Here is a 21063-nt window from a genome sequence, read left to right as displayed (position 1 = left end):
CACAACATCCAAACGTTCCTTGAACACCTTCAGTCTCGGTGACTCCACCACCTCCCTGGGCAGCCCGTTCCACTGCCTGACCACTCTTTCAGAGAAGTAGTGTTTCCTAATGTCCAGCCTGAATCTCCCCTGGCGTAGCTTGAAGCCATTCCCTTTAGTCCTATCACGATTACACATGAGAAGAGGCCGACCCCCAGCTCATTACAACCTCCCTTCAGGTAGTTATAGAGAGCAATAAGGTCTCCCTTGAGCCTCCACTTCTCCACACTAAACAATCCCAGCTCCTTCAGCCTCTCCTCATAAGGCCTGTGCTCCAGACCCCTCACCAGCTTTGTTGCCCTTCTTTGAACATGCTCCAAGGCCTCAATGTCTTTCTTGCAGTGAGGGGCCCAAAACTGGACACAGTACTCGAGGTGCGGCCTCACCAGAGGTGACCACAGGGGGACAATCACTGCCCTGTTCCTGCTGGCAGCACTGTTTCTTATACAGGCCAGGATGCTGTTGGCCTTCTTGGCCACCTGGGCACACTGCAGTCTCACGTTCAGCTGAGCATCAATCAATACCCCCAGGTCCATTTCCTCTACACGGTCTTCCAGCCACTCTGCCTCAAGCCTGTAGTGTTGCCTGGGGTTGTTGTGGCCAAAGTGCAGGACCCAGCATTTGGTCTTGTTGAACCTCATCCTATTGGCTTCTGCCCACATATCCAGCCTGTCCAGATCCCTCTGTAGGACCTCACTACCCTCAGACAGATCCACACTTCCAGCCAACTTGGTGTAATCTGCGAACTTACTGAGGGTACACTCAATGCCTTCATCCAGGTCATCAATAAAGATGATGACATGATATCCCTCAAGACAGTCTTCTCCATAGCCTTCCCTGGCACTGAGGTCAGGCTAACAGGCCTGTGGTTCCCTGGGTCCTCCTTAAAACTCTTCTTGTAGATGGGAGTCTCATTGCCAAGCCTCCTGTCTTCCGGGACTTCACCAGTCAACAAAGAGTACTGATAGCTCAGCTATCTCCTCCACCAGTTCCCTCAGCACTCTCAGGTGAATCTCATCTGGCCCCATGGACTTGTGACAGTCCAGTTGAAGTAATAGGTTCCTGACTCTTTCTTCCTGAATCATGGGGGTTTTGTCTGCTCCCCAGCCAAGACTACCAGGTCAGAGAATGGAGAAACCTGAGAATAACTAGTCCAATCTTTAAAGACAGATACAAAGAAGGCGTTCAGAACCTCTGCCTTTTCCTTATCCTCAGTGGTCACATTCCCAGCCTCATCCAGTAAAAAGTCTTCCTCTTACTGTAGATGTATTTGTAAAAGAATTTCTTGTTCATTTTTTACCCCAGTGGCCAGGTTGAGATCAAGCTGGGCTTTTGCCTTTCTGTTTTTTTCTCTACACATGTTAAGAACTTCTCTGTACTCTTTCTGAGTTGCCCATCCCTTCTTCCACAGGGGGTAGATTCTCTTTTTCTCCCTCTCTGGTCTCACTGGTGAGGCCACATTTAAAATACTCTGTCCAGATCTGGTCTCCTCAGTTCAAAAAAGACAGGGATCTCCTAGAAGGAGCCCAGTGAAGGGCCAGAAAGATTATTTGGGACCTGGAGCATCTCCCTTATATGGAAAGGCTGAGTAACCTGAGTCTGTACAGTCTGGGAAAAAGAAGACTGAAGGGAGATCTCATTAATCTTTATAAAGATCTAAAGGCACGTGGATGTGTTTAGGCTCTTCTCGGTGGTATGCAGGACAAGGAATAGTGGCTAGACAATTATTTTTAATTAGATAGGGATTGATCTATATTAAACAAGATGTTTTTATGTTTGAGAATTTTATAGGGATGTGTCTTTCAAAATTACATCCATGAAAAGCTGTGATTTTAAGAAGAGCTGCAATGATTTAAAATATAAATGAGAAAGCAAATTTCTTAACATGTGGTGCCAAGCTGTCTAGCAGCTATAGTATGTTCTGTAAAGCCAAAGGCGAATTTTTAGCCTGACTCTCTGTTATGCACACTGTCACAACAGTTGGTGATACTGTTTTCTTTGTTTGTAGACGAAGTCTTGTCTGAAAACTTTTTGGACTACAAGAACCGTGGAGTCAATGGTTCTCATCGTGGTCAGATTGTCTGGAAGATAGATGCCAGTTCTTACTTTGTGGAGCGTAAGTATTTTTTCAGTTTTACTATAGTATAATTCAGCCATTGCAGAAAGATAATTGAACTCCTTGTTGAGTTGTTCTTGTGATGGTGTTACACCTAATACATCCTGGAGGAAAGGCCAAAAATGTTGCCATAACTTTGAATGTATTAAGAAGAACAGAAATGCCCTCTGAATTAGAAATATGATATTTGCCTGTGTGGTAGTAGCAAAGTGTTCAAGTCAACTGATACTCAATAGCTGTACCAGATCAAGGACTGTTCTTAGTCTCTCATAAGAATTCAGCAGTCATTTATCCACACACCTGTGAGCAGAAATACTTCATAGGATTTAACCTTTGAAATGTGATAAATTTGCAACTGCTCATTTGATCTTCAGTTATCAGTCTGTGAAACTGATCATGCTTTTAACTGTTAAAGAAGTGTGGGGAGAAGATGTAATATTGTAGAACAGGATTTTGAAGAGGCCTTAGTGTCTCAGTTTATTGATAAAAGCAGAAGAGAAAAGAGTCAATGTGAGAAATCCTTACGAGAAAGTCTCTTCCGGTGGGCCACATTTCATTAAGGGCTCAAGTGCACAGTTAATTATGGCAGCATAATTAGTTGTCTCTGTTAACTGAGACATAGTAACTGCTGTAAATTGATTTTGTGTACATTCTTAAATTGCCCTAATATGAGAATACATAGCTTAGCATAGCCATCCCTCACTGACACTTAAAACTAAGTCATACTACACTGTAGTTGGGCAGCTCATGTTTTCATGATCTGCAGCTTCTTGGTAATTTGTTATGCTGCCAACATTAGAATATGAATCTCAGCTCTGAGATTATGTCCTATGAAGGACAAATTATTGCCCTGTCCAGATTAGAGGACACTGAAGTAGGAAGTAGTAAATAATAGCACGTGTAGATACACTTAGAGCTGCTTTACTATTGAAATGAGAAGTGAACAGAGTGAAAAAGGTTGATGCACATGGACTGAATCATATTTATGTAGCAGCATGTTTGAGAGTTCCTGCTCATTGTTGAGAATTCTGGAGGAAAATACACAGCTTCTTAATTGATTAAACATTATGTTAAAAACTGCAGTGCTTGGTAGTTTTCTGTGTTTTCTTTCCAGAGGCAACTGTGTAGGCCACCATCTTTTAAGACTTTTCTTTTTTAGACTGATATTGTATTTTTTATGTTTGCACAACACACATGAATGTTGTGAGGTTTTCTGGACAGAAAGACACTGATAGTCAAAATCAGTCTCATCTAAGAAACCCGCCTTCTTTTTCAGAAACAACCTTGGGGACAGGACAAGAATATGTTAAGTAGTAATGCAGTATAAGAATTGCCATGTTAGTCAAAGGTTAACCTGACATGGTATCCTTCTCCAAAAATAGACACTGATGGAGATGTGGAAAATCATATAAAGATAAGTAAGTGTTAATGACTCCCCCAGCTGGAGTATTGTTAGTTTCTGTTAATATGTTGCTGGAGCACTTTCTGACTTAGGCAGTTTTTTTTATTTACTAGGGGTTAAAGGATATAATAGGTAGCTAAGACCCAGCAATTCATTTCAAGGTGCCCACATTGTTTCTCTATGCATAATGTTATATTTTCTTTAACTTGATATTGACTGGAATCTTGCTTAGTATTCATTCTCTATAGAACAGAGTAGCTTTCATTTGCAAAGGTAACCTATCATTTCTGTGTTTACTTTTGCCAGTAAATATCTGTATTTTGGTGTATGTTGTGAGTCAACACTGGCAGCTACACAGTGCTTTAGAAAAGGTTATGGTATACACTGCATTGTTTGGCCCATTGTACCTGAAAAGTACCATGATAAACGGGAAATCATAACATGGCAAAATGAAGAATCATTCCTACACGAGTTTAAATTCTAAGTTCCCAAAACCTTAAGACAGAAGGGCTCGGTAGCTGTTCTTGGAATGTATAAAGATTTCATATTTTATGTAACGTGACTGTCCCATTGAGGGATTATGGAAGTCATTCTGTCCAACCTCAGAAGTCAAAGTTTGCTTTTGTCAGCAGTTAGTCTTTAGTACCCCCCACTGGGTGTCTTTCAACAACATTTGAGAAAATTACCATTATGCTGTTTCCAGCAGCTTGAAGTAAAGAGCTTAATGGACATTCACAACAGAAATCTTTCTTCAATCAGAAGTAGTTATAATTACGGGCAAAAAACATTGACCTGGAGGACTCACTATGGGAAAAGAGACTAGCAGTACTGTGAGAGATGTGCATCAGGAGAAATCTGTGGTGAGAGATTGAAACTTTTTTGTGTGAACTGCACTAATTGCGCCTTTATAAAACTGAAATCCTATGGTTTTGGATGTTTAGCTCTTTCTTTAAGCTCTAAGTGGGTTGTGTCAGCTGATACACCAATGTTTGCTTTTTCAGGTATATTTACAGTCTCAGTTAGGCAAATACTTTTTGTGTGGTGGGTCTGTGATAGTGCCTGGATAGTGCCTCTCATTTTGGTACACATTTCTGTGTTTTGGTGGTACTTGTTTAATATATTTTATTTATTTATTTATTTATTCAGATTTACTGATAGCCTGGTTTGGGAACTCATACTTTTCAAAACAAAAGAAATTTCTTGATGTATACCTTTCTATCATTTTCAGATACCATGTCACTTCAAAAAGTTTGAGTTTGTTTGTAATGGTCTAGTTTTTTACCTTGGAAAGTGTTAAATATCTTTCCCAGAGAGGCATATTCCTTTCCAGTTGCCATCCCATGAACTTGCAGTGTAGTGTTGCCAGACAGATACGTAACAGGTGTGAGCCAGAGAGAGAACTGCTTACAAATTATGTCATGAATGCAGGTGGAACAGAATTCATCTATTAATACTCAGCAAACCAAAACCCTTAACAACTGTGGAAGCAACAATATGCTATGTCCAGTTTTGTATTTCTGCAGAAGCTTAGCAATTTGAGCTTTATAACAACCAGTGGTAAACAGCAACAATCCATGGTAAACACAAATTGTCTGGGGCTTCGGGAGAGTAAACGGGAGAGAAGGGGCTATGTGACACTAGGGAAGTGCGCTTTGTGTCAAGACTTGGAGGGCACTGCAATGAAAGAATGAGCCTGTAATGGGTTTACCTGGAAAGTAAACATGCTCTACTTTGTTGAAATTTGTGGCATGATTTTTTTGCCTAAACAACAATACAAAGAAAGGGTACAAGAAACCATTTCACTAAGGGGCAGTGCAGCCTTTTTCTGTAAGCACAGTACCAAACTGTCATATCTTTAAAATTATGATAGAAGTTTTGACAAAAGTTATAATTGCATCAAAGATATTAAAATACCTGGAACCTCTGTTAACTCATGAGACTTTCAGTATATAATTTTACCAACCAGGAAAACAGTTCACAAATGTGAAAGCTTATGCTGAACTTGATATATTACATTTATTACTGTTGTTGCTGCATTTTTATCAAAAACAGATGATATGCCTTTCAAAGACCAGTTATAGTTACTAATTGCTGTTGGACTTGAGAATTAAAATAGATTTCATAGTAAAAAGGGCATTCAACTAAGTAAGTTAGAGTTCTGAGATTCTGGTATACCTACAGATAGCAGGTAGTCAGGGAAAATAATGACTGGGTTATGGTCAATATATACTATGTATGTGTGCATTTATGGAATATGAACATAAAGATGAAACAAAACTGGTATCAGCCCTTTTATGTGGGGCTTTTTCTAGAAAATCTATCTTAGGCAGCTGATTTAAAGGCCACTTTCAACGTACAAATAACTGAAGGATGTAGCAGCCTCAAAGGTTTCCAAATAAATGATATGCAATCATATCAACATATGATGTAACAAAGCTGAAGCCTTTTTAAAATTTTTGTATTTCAAGTCACTTACACTTCACTGGTTAAAGCGTGTGTAAGTAAATTAGACTTTAAGCTTAAAGAGATCACAGATGATACAGCTGAAGCAACACAGAAGTATCATCTTCAATGGTTTTAATAAAACTAAATAGCTGAATTGTTGAAGGTGTCAGAAAAAAAACCCATAAAAACAAACAAACAACAACAACAAAAAAAAACAGATATGAAGTAGCAAAAGAGATTCATATCCAAAAGTGTGCATTCACTGTTTGCATCTCTCCTTGCACATGTACTAGTCTCTTCAATACTTTGTCATTATTTTCCACCCTGTATATCGACATCACACTTTTCATCACTCTTTCATATTTTCTCAGCCTGGTAGCCCTGTAGTGCTTTAATACTTACCTTTAAGGCTTCAAGGCTTTAACACTGGGAGAGAACTGTCTGATCCTGGCTGAAGGCATTTCCCAGTTCAGAGCTGTTGTGATTCTTCAAGAACCGTCTTTTTGTGTCCTTTGATGAGCCTTTTAATCTTTGCCATCATTTTCTGGTTTTTGTTTGTTTGTTTGTTTTGCTTTGTTTTGTTTTTTAATCTTACAAAGTCTTTCTGTGCCAGGACTGTAGCCACCAACCTATCATGAATGGAAGCATAGGTCAATCCTCACAAGATAGGAAGACAGGAGACAGCTATTTCTTAGCTTTCTGCTTGGTGGAACTGTGGTAACTTAACTGTGAAACTGCAAATCAGGTTCTCCTCCATCTTTCAATTTCCGCAGCATTTTTTGACACTTGGACGTACTTTGTTTGTACTGTGGAGATGGGGGCTGTTTGTTTATTTGTGTAACACAGCATGTGTGCGCGGTGACACCAGGCTGGGACTACCTGTCTTGCTCCACTGTGCTTGTTCTCTGTTTTCCTTTGCAGTTTACATGCATAAAGCTGAGACTGAAGTGAGTGCTTGGTTATGCTGGCAGTAGGAATTTTAGAAAGTTCTGCCAGGGTGAACTGAAAAGCTTTAAATGAGAAAGAATGCTTTATCCTAGGCATTCTGAAGTCAGAGCAAGTCTTTCTTCACAGAACTGCAGTTCCCAGTAGCTGAGACCAGAGCTTATTGTGTCAACTACTTAACGTTAAACAAGGCCATTCTACCAGTGCATCCAAGACTGAACATCTTATATTTCTTGAGGCAATGGTGAAGAATGTCAGTGATGTTTAATGACAATTCTAATGCTAATTACACTGAGTTCTGGAGCATGCCTGACTACATAGTGCATTTTTTTGCCTTTTGTTCTTTAGAGATTGTAACTTCTGGAAGTTCTTCCTCTGTGAAGAGAGGGGAGGTGTCTGTAGGGCTGCTATAGCTTTCTGTAATAAGCCTGACAAAAGGTGGTACTGAAAGAGCTAGAATTTTTCCGTTCTTTTCCATTCTTAATATTTAGAGCCAGCTGTGAATGTGTTGGATCTATTTGTTTACTTTTGTAGATGTTGTGAGGGACAGCACTAATTTCCCTTGTAATCTGTCATCCCAACTCTTGTGTAGCTGATCCACTGCCTACAACAAAGACTCAGTTTTATCAGTGCCTTATTATGCCTTCTGCCTTGTTATTTTCCTGCAGCTTGTCTTGTCTCATGTATGTAGGCAGAAGGGTGCTGTTGTCCTGGTGCTGCCAGGTGACCTCACAGACAGCAGGGCCCACCACCTGCTCTGCCTGGTGTTGAACACCTTGAGCTCAGTGAACTGGGTAAAACAAAGCATGATGGAAATAAATGCCAATACTTTTCAGGAGCCTGATGACCAGAGAGTGAAGTGAGGAGGCCTGGCCCCCAGTTGTAAGCTAAGGCAAAGTATTACCTGAAGCACCCTGTGTACCACCTGTTGGGAGATGCAATACCCTGTGATTTCAAACCTTGGGTAAAAGGTGCTTTGAGCTTGTTAGCACCTTTCATTAGAAACAGATAGGGATGGGGGCAGGCAGAAGTTCTGCCACTCCAGGAAAGTGAAAAGAGGTTGTATGCTCCTTGCAACAGTTCTCACTCAAATAGTATCAGGAGCTGGGAATGCCCTATACTTTCCATGCCCCTGTGTTAAAATTTGTGGGCAGCTTTAAGTTCTGATTTTCTCTGCCTCATTCTCTTCTTTAGTCCCGCTGAAGATATCAGGTAGGTACTGGGCATAATGCCACAGGGAATAGCGCGTGCTCATCATACATCAGCATATCCTCAGACACATTGTACTTGCTTTAGCTTCAGAACTCATCCATATAATGTGTTTTTTTCCTTTAACTTCTGTGTCATCCAGGAGTGTACTTGAAGAAATGAAGAGGGAGTCTTGAAACGGAGAGGTGTGGCTAGCAACTGTATCATTCTCATCTAGTATTTGAGGAGTGTCTGAACAAATACTGCTTTCATTCTTTGAAATTTGCAACTTTGTATTCCACAGGATGGGTGCTGAAGTCTTCTCATAGTTTATTTTAATGGATCTGTATAACTTAGCTAATGTTTTGTGACTGATAATCATTCTGCTGCTTTCAGCAAGAGATTACAGTATTATCTCTGTTTCACATATTAGTCCTTGCCAATGTGAAGTACTACTGGTGAGTCTCTGTTAGATGGTACTGTCTAGGAATTTGATGAAATTGCCATGGAAGATAGATTCCCTCTCTTTTGTATAGTGGCCTGTGCTCTTCCCTTGAATACCTCCATTGGACATGTTTCTGAACCTGGTACTGAATTCCCACTGAAATCATTAAGGAGTACTTGCACATGGCACCTGTGTTCCATCAAGCTCAGCACCTTACATACGCAACCATATACAGAGAGCCCAGGTGCAGATTTTGACCCAAGTGGAGTTTTTTTGGTAGAAAAACGAAGATGATGTTCATGTCAAATATGAATGCAGTGTAAGTGGGAAGCAGTTGTGATTGGAAGGGTTATCAGCACATGAATTAAAAGGTTATATTTGCTCCAAAACAGTGCTGAGGTAGTAAGTCTCGTTTCAATAATTTTCATACTAATTATGAGTAGAAAGCAATGTATTTGTGTTTTTTAAACTTAGGATATAATTTCAGTTCATGGATGCAAAAATCTTTCAGGAGTCTGCCTTGTTGGTATAAGATCTCAGCACCACAGAACAAGTATTAATTCCAGACATTTCTCCTTCATGGCGGGACCTGTGCATCTACCATGTATTTCTTCACTTCTCAGATGGTAGGAAGCAGAAGCATAGGAGGTGACATGTTTACTTGTGTGGGATGAGCTGTCACAGATCACTTACAGCTCTTGTCTCATCCCTGAGAATAGGAGCTGCAAGTCTGATGCCTTCTCAGTCAGGGCCCATATTAAGGGAGCTTTAAGTGATTATGTTGCATATACTGATAATCTTGTTTCCTTTTACAGGTGCCTTTACACTGTAAGGAAGCTATAAATGCGGTCGTTGAATAATTTCGGGTGCAATGAGCCTCTGGAGGTTATCTGTTCAGGGCAGATCTAGTTTGAGCAGGTTGCTCAAGAAATCTCCTAGTGAAATTTTGAATATCTTCGAGAATAAAGTTTCTTTTTGAGCAACTTTTTCTTTAGTGATTTTTTTTTATTTTTTTTTTTCAATGTTGACTACATTGAATCAAGTCTTATTTCATTTTCAGAGGTGGCCTTTCTCTGTCTCTAGGTTATATTTTTTTAAGGCTATTTGCATCTTGAGAAACAAAATAGATTTTGGTTATGAAGCAAATTGCGGCTGTGTTACAGAAAGGATGTAGAGGTGGGGACAGAAAGTGAGTGATGCATATATATCAGAATTTAAACTGTGGATGTTGTAACTTGACAGCAGTGTTCCCCCAGGCAGAGACTCCTGATTGGCAGCAGTATAAGACACGGAAGGTGGAGAGTGTAAACACAGAGAAGAAGCGCTGTGTATAAATATATAATCTTCTTGCAGTAGAGGGGCACCAGAGAGTCTTCCCAGCAGCTCATGGTAAGGACTCTCGATTCTAAACCCAGCAGGCAGAACATTTAGGGAAGTTGCTTTTGTGAAGAAAAGGTCTCATGTGCATCTCTCTCTACTGCCTCTGGCTTTGAGAATCAGTCTGCGCTCAGCAAAGTATTTTAATGCTGCGGTTGTCTAGCACAGGCTTCTCAGGCTTGTGGTGTCTGTCTACAGTTCTGCTCTCTTTCTCGAATCCCTTAAAATAAGTCCATGGGTGGGAACACATCAGGGTGTTTCAGGGGCCTGTAGATATTTCAGAGTCTTGGTTTGTCTCCCTGCTAGCTAGATATTTGTCCAATCTACTGAAAGCACTTAAGTGCTACTGAATTCACTTTTTAACCTGGGTTACTCCAGAAAACACTAGGAACTAGCACGAGCTGATACTCTGATACTCTCCCATGGGGGGATTGGGCTATTTCCTTCCCATAGCTTGCCTAGGGTTTCTGGATTTATGTATATAAATATATAATATTCTGTACTTAGCACACTACAGGATTCAGGCTCAGTTCAGAGACACATACAGCAGACTCATCTGTGGTATTTAACACCTTGCTACCCCTCCATTGTCCATGCTGCCTCTGCCAGAAGCAGCCTGTCATTAACACACCATTTCTGGAGGCACTATTTGATCCCTGGTCCTTGTTACCAATTTCAGCCTAGTTCGTGTTTGGGTGTTAATTCTGACTGTCTTTACCTGTTAGCAAGTTAGCTGATGGCAAGTAATTGTAGGGTTGCTTTGGGTCATGTTATCCAGAGATTTGAGAAGTGTGGGGCTCAAGTGTGGGACTGCTTTTAGCTGAAAGATGGGATGTTTTTTTTACTAATCGTGTTCTAGTGCAGAGGACATGTTCATATGTATTCAAGCTGTTGTTCTGTGTCCTTCAGTGTGGTCTGAGCAATTTTGCATTATGTTACAACTGGAACAACCTCAAGAAGAGCATACATTAAATAGGAGAAGGCACTTGTTCTTCTAGAGCATCCCTGTGGGCAGCAGGATATGAATTTCTCCAGTAGCAGATTGAAATTCTTTCTCTACTACAGTCAGGAGAACTAGCTGTTAATGTTTAAATTAACAACAGGACAAGGACTTCACCAAAAAAGTATCTGAATTTGATGATTTAAAATTATAAACTCTCAAGATATGCATTCATTGAAAAGTATGAAAATTTGATTATTCTCTTTTTCTCTTTGCACTTTTACAACAAGGAAAAATAACTAAAAATATTGCTTCTGAAATGAAATTTGCTTTGGTAGTTTAAAACCAATACATGGGTGTTTTGTGATGAAGCTGTGAAGCCCTGAAAACTGACTTAATAATGACTTCCCAACGCAGCCTTAACACTGCTATTAGGAACCCCTGTAATTTCTGCTTCTCTACAAAATGTGCTGAACTTCTATGATAGATAAAAAAATCTCATATTCTGCTTTCTTCTGTTAGAAAACGAGTCCACGGGAACCTTTTAAATATATAAAATGCATGCAAAGATAAATTTTCTGCTTCTGAATTAGCCCATTTCAGCTTTGTACAGTTTGGAAAATAGAATATGATTTTGCTTTGTAAGATATACTTCTTTTTCTAAATTTGTTAAATTTGTTGCATTTGAGATACACTTAAATGCTAAATAATATATCTTTGACACGTGTAAAATGATTTAGCTGACCTGTATGCATTATGTACTGTGGAGTACATAATCTGGTTGGTAGGACATGCAGCAAGTTTATTTCAAACAGAAATACTGTGTGAAGTTTAGAAATATTTTGGAGAAAGGCTGAGTAATATATGGTTGTGAAATGAACAAATTACAGCTTGGATGACTGTTTCTTTTGGAAGGATAATAAGAGATTGGTATCGTTTCCATCTACTGAAATCAGCTGAAATTTTTCAGTTGGCTTTAACAAAAGATGAATTGGGATGTTAGCAGCTATCATGCAAGCAATCTATAGTTCAGGCACTGTAATAAATTAAAAACATTAAGCAGGTTTTGGAGTGGTTTTTCAAAGCTGACAAAAATTGCTGTATGCTGACAGCTGACTCAAATGAATATGTACCAACAAAGTATCTGCAAATAGGACTCTGAGGCTGTAATGATGAGTTTATGGTAGGTATATACCACGAGGCTACAAGAAGGTGGGAAAGTGAAAAAATATAAAACAGTACTGGAAATGCCTGTTCTGAATTCTTAGTGTAGCAGCCAGCAGCTGGATGTTTTCCACAGCATCATACAAGGGGACTGTGCTTTCTCTGAAGACCAGAAGCACAGCTTATGTGCTTTTTTGCAGGGAGACAAATGTGTGCATCCTCAGAGCCTATTTGAGACTTCAGGTCTGGACTATACATACACAAGTAGAGAACCACAGTAGGTTGCATGTGATGTGCACAAACAAGTACAGTTCCGTTAGCAGAAGGCGATGCCAGTTCACAGCAGCTGAGAGTTCAAGTATTTGCTTTTCAGACTGAAATTCCTGGAGGCAGTACATGAAAGAAAAACCCTTCTTTTTCTGCTCTCAGCACTGCTAAAAAAAGACATGTTTAATGATGATCATAACTAATAAAAAAACCTTTGATAATACCCCACACTTACTGTATTTTTTTAATACAGATTCCTTCTGACCTGGTTGGTGAGCTAAAACATGTTGCCTCCAAATATGCTTGTATGACTTCTGTGTCATGAGTTGTTTCTTAGACTATTTAAGTTGCAGAATTGTCATAATTGGATGAGTGATGGCACAGGCACGTTTGAGCACATTGAGTTCCTTTCTTCGTGATTGCAGAGCAAGGTGCCAAGGTGCAGGACCAAATGCTTTGCTGTCAGTGGGCTTTCTAAGACTGGGAAGAACAGGCTTACAGCACAGGAGTTTTTAAGGCACAAAACTGTCTGTGATTTAAGAATAAACTGATACAGGGAACATCTGAGCAAATGCTTTGAAAGAAATTGGTAATGTACTTTTCAATTTCAGTGTGACTTGACTGACAGCAGCTTAAGTAATAAGTAGAGCTAAATCCTCTGATGACCTGCTTGATTCAGTCCCTTCAGGTCAGTACAGAAGTATGCATGTGGTGCCTTACATCTGCAGACAGATTCACCAGCCTTAATACACCTGTTAGGAATTTAACTGCTGCTGAGATAGATACTCCTGGATGGTAATGAGCTTTGTTAGAATTTGTATTGAGTGTCCTCTTGAACACTGCTTTACAGAAGACCACTCTTTTCTCCTGTAACCAAACAGTCTCATTATCATGAAAACCACTTAATGAAAGGATTTGTTTCACAGTCTTATCTTCTTGGACTGGGTTGCAGGTTCAAAGAGGTTCAGAGAGAACCCAGATTTCCTGACATCAGTGCATTTCATCCTGCATGCTGAGTGCTGTGTGTTTCTACTAGAGGCAGTAAAGCAGTGACCTAGGTTCTGCAGGATGCCTGGGTTCTCCAGCCTTACACCAAGCACAAACATCAGATGTCCTGTGTTCCAGACTGAAAGGAAGAGCCACAGCATTTTCCTTTTTAAATGTTGCTTATAGACATGCTAAGGTTTAGAATCACTTGCTTGGGGCTGTAGGAGGTATGAATGCATGTGCCAACATTAGATTAAGTGCCAAAAGTATATATTGTATATATAAGTAAGTGTCCAAGTTTGAGGGGGGAAACTGGTATTCAGTAGATACTTGACTACAAATCAGCAATAGTAGATGTTATGAATGTGCAGGTGTTTCAAAGCAAATTTACTCTAGAATACTCTGTTAATTCTTCCTTTTTTTTCAGATGCCCTTTCACTCTGCTTTAGATTCTTTTATAGGTTCTCTGCAAGCCTATTTCTAAAAAAGTGTTTTAAAAATAGCTTAGGTTATCTGCAGTCTGCACTGTGTACCTGTCCTACTGAGTGTTGACACATAACACCTGTTAGATCTTGCTCAGGCTTTTGAGGATTTGCATTAGAGTTTCCCTTTCATAGTGCAGCAAACTCTGTAGTTGAGTGTGCTGTGTTTTGAGACCTGAGTCTTTAACTATAAAAAAATAAAACACTGTTTCCTGTCTGTCACTTGTTTGTGTGACTGCAGCAATTTCAGCTTGGATAGGCTTGAGTGAGCTGGGAGCTACTGCTGTCAGAACAGCAGCTCTGAAGGCTTGAAAATGTAAGCACCAGCCAGTGAAGCAAACATCTGTAATGTGCACTCTGTGTCCAAGCATGAAAGTACAAAGCCAGAGAGAAAGCAGTGGCCACCTGGCAGATGTTTTCAGGTGACTGACATATTGCGGTCTGTATGGCAGTTTTTGATTGATAGGAACTAACGATCATTTGAAGACCATTATTTCCAGTCCCATAGTGTACATCTTGGTGTATTTTGCTAGGGAATAAACCTTTGTAATTCTGCAGTCTCTCACTCATGCTGCTTACAATTCTTTGTCCCCTTGAATGTTTAAACGTAGTATTTGCATTCCTTGAAATGTCACTATGTTAATGTTTCACCTGCACATATGTAGTATCTGATTCACAGTAATTTTTTCCCCACAGTTACATAAATTTATTGCACATGAAAGCATAGCACAGTCATACAATGTACCTATCATTTGGCTCACTGATCTTTTTACAATCAGTGTATTTTAACTTAATGTAACCTATCTGTAGCCCCGTTTATTTGCTGGTATCAAGTAAGATACTTTGAAATTGATGGATTTTGGAAAGCCATGTTTGATTTTGTGATTACTGCAGTTTTCTTCTCCAGTTATTACACTGGAAATAGATGATGAACAAAAGCTGATATTTCAAAAAGAAGAAAAACAGTTGTTACAATAGGTATGCTGAGTAGTGACAGAATGGGCATAATATGCAGGAAGAGTGGGGAAATGGTGAGCTCCATAGAGGTTCAGTTTTGGCATGCTCATATCTTCAAGGGTGGTTCTTGAGTAAAAATGTGAACAGCTGACTCAAGGGAATGCTGCTGTTTCTAACATGAAATTCAGTTATGCTTATCAAAAGTGATCAAAGACTGGCCCAAGAAATGCTGTAGCAACTGTCTTAAACTAAACTTTCTCTGATGTAAATACAAATGTGACTCCTCCCTAATATCTGTGCTTAGCTGGGTTTGGAGTTGAGAGGTGTCCTTTCTCATTCTGTTTTCTCTCTTCACAGAGCAGGCATAAAGTTGTGGCTTACACCTTTCTAAGCACTAATAAGTGATTGTAAGATGGATGTGATTTTCCACTTCTGCTAATCAGTATCAATGTTTTTTCCACCCATACTTCAAGATCAAGGGGAATAAAAATTTGTGGTGTAGAGGGCTGTGCTTGAGGCAATTGGCCTCCTAGGGCTATATCTGAAGTTCATAAATTATCTCTTTCTCAAGGCTGTGCCTGAAGGCATAATGCAGTCATGGGTATTTAGTTAAGAACTTAAAATAACGTTGCCCTGATAAAAGCAAGGAGTTGGTGGTTCACAGGCTTCTGCTGCAGGAGACAATTAACTTGAGAAGCCTAAAGGATGTCACTGTCACACTGGACAGGCAGGAGTCATTTGCTTCATCTGGGATGACTGAGTGGCTGTAAATAGGAATAGGGAAAGGAGTCCGAGCTCTGCCCATTTTTCCTTTTTGATGGATCATGCTTCTACCTGCTATTTTTGAAAGATCCTTGCTCTGTAAGTTTGTACTTTCATAACCAATTAATTCATTTTACTGGCTGAGGAAAAAGGGGGAGTTACTTGGAGGGACGGGAGAAATAGTATGTTGTTTGGTCATAATGTTCTGAAGTGAGAACAAATAACAGTGACAGAAAAAACACTGTAGATATACTAACTGATTTTTATAAGAAAATCATTTAGTCAACTGTATCCAAGGTGACAAGTAGTTTTAAAACATAGTTGTTATTTTAGATCTTAAGCTGATATAACTGTTGCATTTCAGAAGTTGTTTCATGTAACCTCAGTCATAAATAGGTAACCATGTATTTTCTTTTGCCTGCAATCAGTACTTCAAGATCTGAAAGCAAACTTGGTTTCTAATTATGAACTGAGCTACCACACAGTTTAAAATGCTTTGACGATTGCAAGTTTTTCTGAAGTATGTTGCTTACTTGCAAATGCTGATGGTGAACAGCTCATCTTTAAGCTGGTTTACATAAAAACATTGTATGCCTGTAGGCTACAGAATTTCATTAAAATCTCAGTGTTAGTGCAGCTCTTAAAATTTGCTGTTTGCAAATGACTCTCTGAAATAGCTTTTCTCTCCTTGGTTGAAATGCAAGTAACTTGTTACAGCCCAGTTCCTTTACTCAGGTTGGTGCCTATTAGTCCTTTCCTTACACCAATCCATGAAAGGCTAAGCAGATAAGATAGCACTTCTGGCTTTATCTGTAAGTAATATAATATAATTTGTAAATAATAATAATTTACAATTCTTGCCTGTTCTGGGCTGGGTCCTTCTGTCATTATGAATATGGAGCAAATTACTTATTGGCTGCAATGCAATGAGAGATCACACACAACTCAGTGCCAGGAATGGTAAAACAGTCCTTATATATATATATATATATATATATATATATATATATATATATATATATATCCCTCCTGATCTCATATTTCATAAAATGATTTTAGGAAGAAATGATAATTTTTAAGAATGTGAGCTGCCTGAGAAAACCAAATTTCAATCCTATTAACTGTGCCATGCAGTAAAACTTGTGAAGTGAGTAACAGACTGAAAATATACACCTATGCAAACCTCAGATTCTTTTCCTTGCTGTACAAAGGCTAGAACATGTTTTTAGTAAAAACATTCTGCATCTTCAGCTTCTGTGACTTAGCAGTGCCATTCTGTCACTGCCCTTTCCTGTGATAGGGAGCTGAGGAAGCTTTGCCTTGCTCTTCCCTGCCTTGACTTCAGATGTAGCTCTGAATGCCAGCCCGAGCAGTACTTTGGTGGAAGCAATTGATCATGATGAAGTAGGCTTCCACAAGGGCTTCTGGATGTCTGTAAAATTACAATGCATTCTAAACTCTTCCCACCCAGCCAGTATTTGAGCCAGCTGGCTGACAGTAAATCCCATTGCCAGTTCCCTGTGAAACTGCTCTGCTACCTGCTCTCTCAAGCTCCACTCAAGCCTATGATCACTAAAAATCAGAATTTTATTTTATTTGCTTCCCAAAACCTGATTTGTCCTGATTCTTTCTTTCCCACTCACTCTCCTCCTAGTCCTCCCTGCTACCTTTATCTCTTTCTTCAACACAGGCACTTCTGCAGTGGGTTTGTGTTTTCCTCTTGTGTTCTACTCGGCACAGCAAGATTCCTCATACATACTCAGCAAGATTCTTCCCACATGCAGGAGAGACACCCAGACAGGGCACAGCCAGAAAGAGCTTAGATCTGCATTGTAGAAAAAAGTGTCTTAGCACCAGTCTGGAACGTGCTTGGCACAGAAAAAGTTTCCTGGGTGTTTAGATGGTGAAATCAAAGACATCTCAAACCAAATTTTTTGAGAGACTGTCTTTCTGGAGAGGTTAGTTGATCTTTGATGTACCTTTACATGAATACTAAAAGATAAATGCTCAGTAAACTCCCTACTGCACCAAATTAATATGGGGAGTAAAAAGAAAGATCATCAGAACTCTTTGAAGAGTAAAAATATGTGCTCCCTTAAGTTCACTGCTACAAATTTCTGCATGAAATTTTCTTGGCGTCTCCATATATATGAGGTAGATATCTAGCACGCAAAATTTTATCAGAATGTATGCATCTTTGAAAACATACGGGCACCTGAAGACAGGGTTTGTAATGGAATGTGTTGTCATGGTTTTATAATTTTTGCTGTTGGTATTCCACATCATAACATCATGTGGAGCACAGAGAATAACTACACGTCCAAGAGGACCTCACAGTCAGAGAGGAAAATACATCATGTAAGTGACACTCCCTCTCTCTCTCTCTCACTGCCTGGCAGCAGGTGTGGGTGTGCTTCCAAGCCATGGCGCCTTCTGTTTCAAAGTAGTCTTCTCGGTCTTCAGAAAACTCTCTCTTATTTTACTTGATTTATTAGCCTCAGTTTCAATTAGATTGTATTATATTGTGTTACCTTGCATTCCAGTATCATAGTTAGTAAAATAATTTTTCCTACTTAGATCATTGCCACTGCTCTGTTTGTTTCCTTGAGCCCAGCTCCCATCTCCCTTCTCCTTCCCCTTTTTCCCTTCCCATTTTTGGGGGCCAGGGGGCCCACGGGCCTACTGCCCACTGTCACAGACAGAGATTGGTCTAGATAACTCTATGACACATGTCAACCAACTAGAGTAATAAGCAATGCTAGGAGCCCTGCTTATGCAAATAAATGTATGCAAGTGCTGGCAATGAATGTACAAACACACATCTAGTCCAGCTGCTAACATTTTTCATTAGTGAGTCTTGCCAAAAGGCAGTTTTTATGAGTCAAGTATATAAGCAATACTGTACTGAAATGAGATTTTTATGCTCTTCACAGAACCACTTTGTTATATTTCTCCTGTAATAGGAACTCCTGGTTACCTTTATGTTCCTAGTGCACGATGAGAGGCAGGTAGTAAAAAACAGTATGGCTTACCCGTCTTGTGCTTTGGAGTCTGCAGCTGAAAAATTACTGAGTACTAGCAGTTAATCACAGTGCAGTTGTGAGTAAGCAGACTTGTATCGCTTCATGTGAACTGCATAGTAATAGAGGTAGATTGTACGTGGCTAGATGAAAAATCAGTGGTGCATGGAACCTGCAACTCCGGAGGCACAAACAAGTGAAACTAGGACAGAAGATACTGTGCTACTGACTATGAGGAATTTATTGTTACCCATTAGACACTAGCATACTGATTTAACATGTGACTCCATGGTTCTTGGAGGCGGGCAACTGTTAAATGGAATTATCAAGTAGAGGAAACAGAAGAGAAAGAGAGAAAATATTGTCATTATATACTGGTTAAACTTATCTCCAGATACCTTTTTCCTTCCTGAGTAGTAGCACTGTAATAATCTGGAAGTTGAGATTTTAAAATCTGGTATCTTGCAGTTCCAGGAGGATAAGAAAGAAAGAAAGAAAGAAAGAAAGAAAGAAAGAAAGAAAGAAAGAAAGAAAGAAAGAAAGAAAGAAAGAAAGAAAGAAAGAAAGAAAGAAAGAGAGAAAGAGAGAAAGAGAGAAAGAGAGAAAGAAAGAAAGAAAGAAAGAAAGAAAGAAAGAAAGAAAGAAAGAAAGAAAGAAAGAAAGAAAGAGAAAGAAAGAGAGAAAGAGAGAAAGAGAGAAAGAGAGAAAGAGAGAAAGAGAGAAAGAGAGAAAGAAAGAAAGAAAGAAAGAAAGAAAGAAAGAAAGAAAGAAAGAAAGAAAGAAAGAAAGAAAGAAAGAAAGAAAGAAAGAAAGAAAGAAAGAAAGAAAGAAAGAAAGAATCGTGTGAGTCTCTGTTCAAATGTGCTTGTGCAAATGTCTGTTTTAGACCAGGACAGGAAAAAAGTTGTAACAAAATTGGAAGAAATTCTGCAGCTGGGATCAAGCAAAATGTACACATAAGAGAAATTAACTTTTTACGTTGGTAGACAGTGATAGGACGAGGGAATCATTTAAAACTAAAGGAAGGGAGATTTAGACTGGATGTCAAGTGGAAGTTTTTTACTGAGAGAGTGGTGAGGTGCTGGAACAGGTTGCCCAGAGAGGTTGTGGATGCCTTGTTCCTGGAGGTGTTCAAGACCAGGCTGGATGGGGTCCTGGGCAATCTGATCATAACTAGATCTTGAGATAAGCAACCTTGTGTGTGGCAGAGAGACTGGAACTTGATGATCCTTGAAGTCCCTTCCAACCCAAGCCATTCTATGATTCTATGATTCATGTGTTTAGGTCTTGCTAGGTTTAAAATTGTTGGTGTCTAAACAAAACACTGAGGGACTTTACAGAATCCCATGGGAGGTTATATTCTGATCACCTACTATGAAAAGCCACATCTGGCAAAAAATAGCAACAAGCATTGGTGTTGCAAGTACAAAGGACATGATCTTGCACTCTCGGTTTCAGGTAGCTACTGATGTGCCTCTAATGGCTGTTTGGACTTCCCATTGTAATTCCTTCTTGTTTTTTGTTTTTTTTCTATATGCCACTCCTAGCTTCCCTGTCCTGGTTTGTATCAGGAATTGTGTGTTGAGCAAGACTAGGGAAGTCATCCTGCCCCTGTACTTGGCACTGCTGAGGCCTCTCATCAAGTGTTCAGTTTGGGGCATCTCAGTATGGAAAGGACATTGAAGTTCTGGAGCAGGTCCAAAGAAGGGCAACAAGGCTAGTGAAGGATTTGGAATATGCCCTATGAGGAGAGAGTGAAGGAACTGGGGCTGTTTAGTCTGGGGAAAAGGAGGCTGAGGAGAGACCTTATTGCTCTCTTCCAGTATCTGAAAGGTGCTTACAGTAAGAACGGGGCTGGTCTCTTCTCACTGGTGACAGGTGACAGGACGAGGGGAAATGGCCTCAAGTTGTGACAGGGTAGGTTTACATTGGATATCAGAAAAAACTTCTTTACTGATAAGGTTGTTAAGCACCAGAATGGGCTCCCCAGGGAGTTGGTTGAGTCACTATCTCTGTATGTGTTTAAAAACCATTTGGATGTGGTGCTCAGGGACATGATTTAGTGGAGAGTTGTTAGAGTTAGGGTAGTATGGTTAGTTTATGTCTGTACTCAATGATCTTAATGGTCTTTTCCAACCTGAGTGATTCTGTGATTCTACAGAGACTCCCTAACTCCCATTCTTTCACTGCTTTGGAGACTGCTGTGGCCACTGAAATGAAAGATGGTCTCTGAGTGATCTGATTGTAGCAGAATATCATCCATTTATTTACTTTCCTTTTGGATCTTCCTGGAGGAAAACTTTATGACTCATAACTTAATTGCTTCCCTCTGTGATGTGATTTGCTCAGTTCCCACGCATAACCATAAGCAGCTACCTTTTCATTACTGAATTTTGACAACTCTCATTTTTTATGCACAAAGTTTGCCCAAAAGAGTAACAACAGCTTTTTTAGTAATAGATGGAACTGATCATAGAAGACACACAATTTTGAAGACATTGCTTCCCTGACAGATGAGCTCAGAAAT

At 39.6% G+C, this 21063-nt stretch overlaps 1 protein-coding gene across 38 annotated transcripts in view; it reads left to right on the top strand.

The window, feature by feature from the left end:
* Nucleotides 1-21063, top strand: part of HECW1 (HECT, C2 and WW domain containing E3 ubiquitin protein ligase 1) — a 216469-nt gene that overhangs the window by 85494 nt on the left and 109912 nt on the right. For 37 of the 38 annotated variants that reach the window (XR_014943461.1, XR_004306356.2, XR_004306357.2 and 34 more), the window contains one exon: nucleotides 2048-2155. Coding sequence is in view for 33 of the 38 variants with exons in the window: in XM_085539863.1 (XP_085395989.1) it covers nucleotides 2048-2155 (108 nt within the window). In the remaining 5 variants the exon portion in view is untranslated. Of the gene's footprint in view, nucleotides 1-2047; nucleotides 2156-9588; nucleotides 9970-21063 lie in introns of those variants that run through there. The other variant, XM_085539875.1, reaches the window with a different exon arrangement.

Source organism: Coturnix japonica, chromosome 2, assembly GCF_054131305.1.
Source record: "Coturnix japonica strain WE chromosome 2, WE-NBRP24, whole genome shotgun sequence".
Classification (NCBI taxonomy): domain Eukaryota; kingdom Metazoa; phylum Chordata; class Aves; order Galliformes; family Phasianidae; genus Coturnix; species Coturnix japonica.
This window is presented reverse-complemented; position numbering and strand designations above follow the sequence as displayed.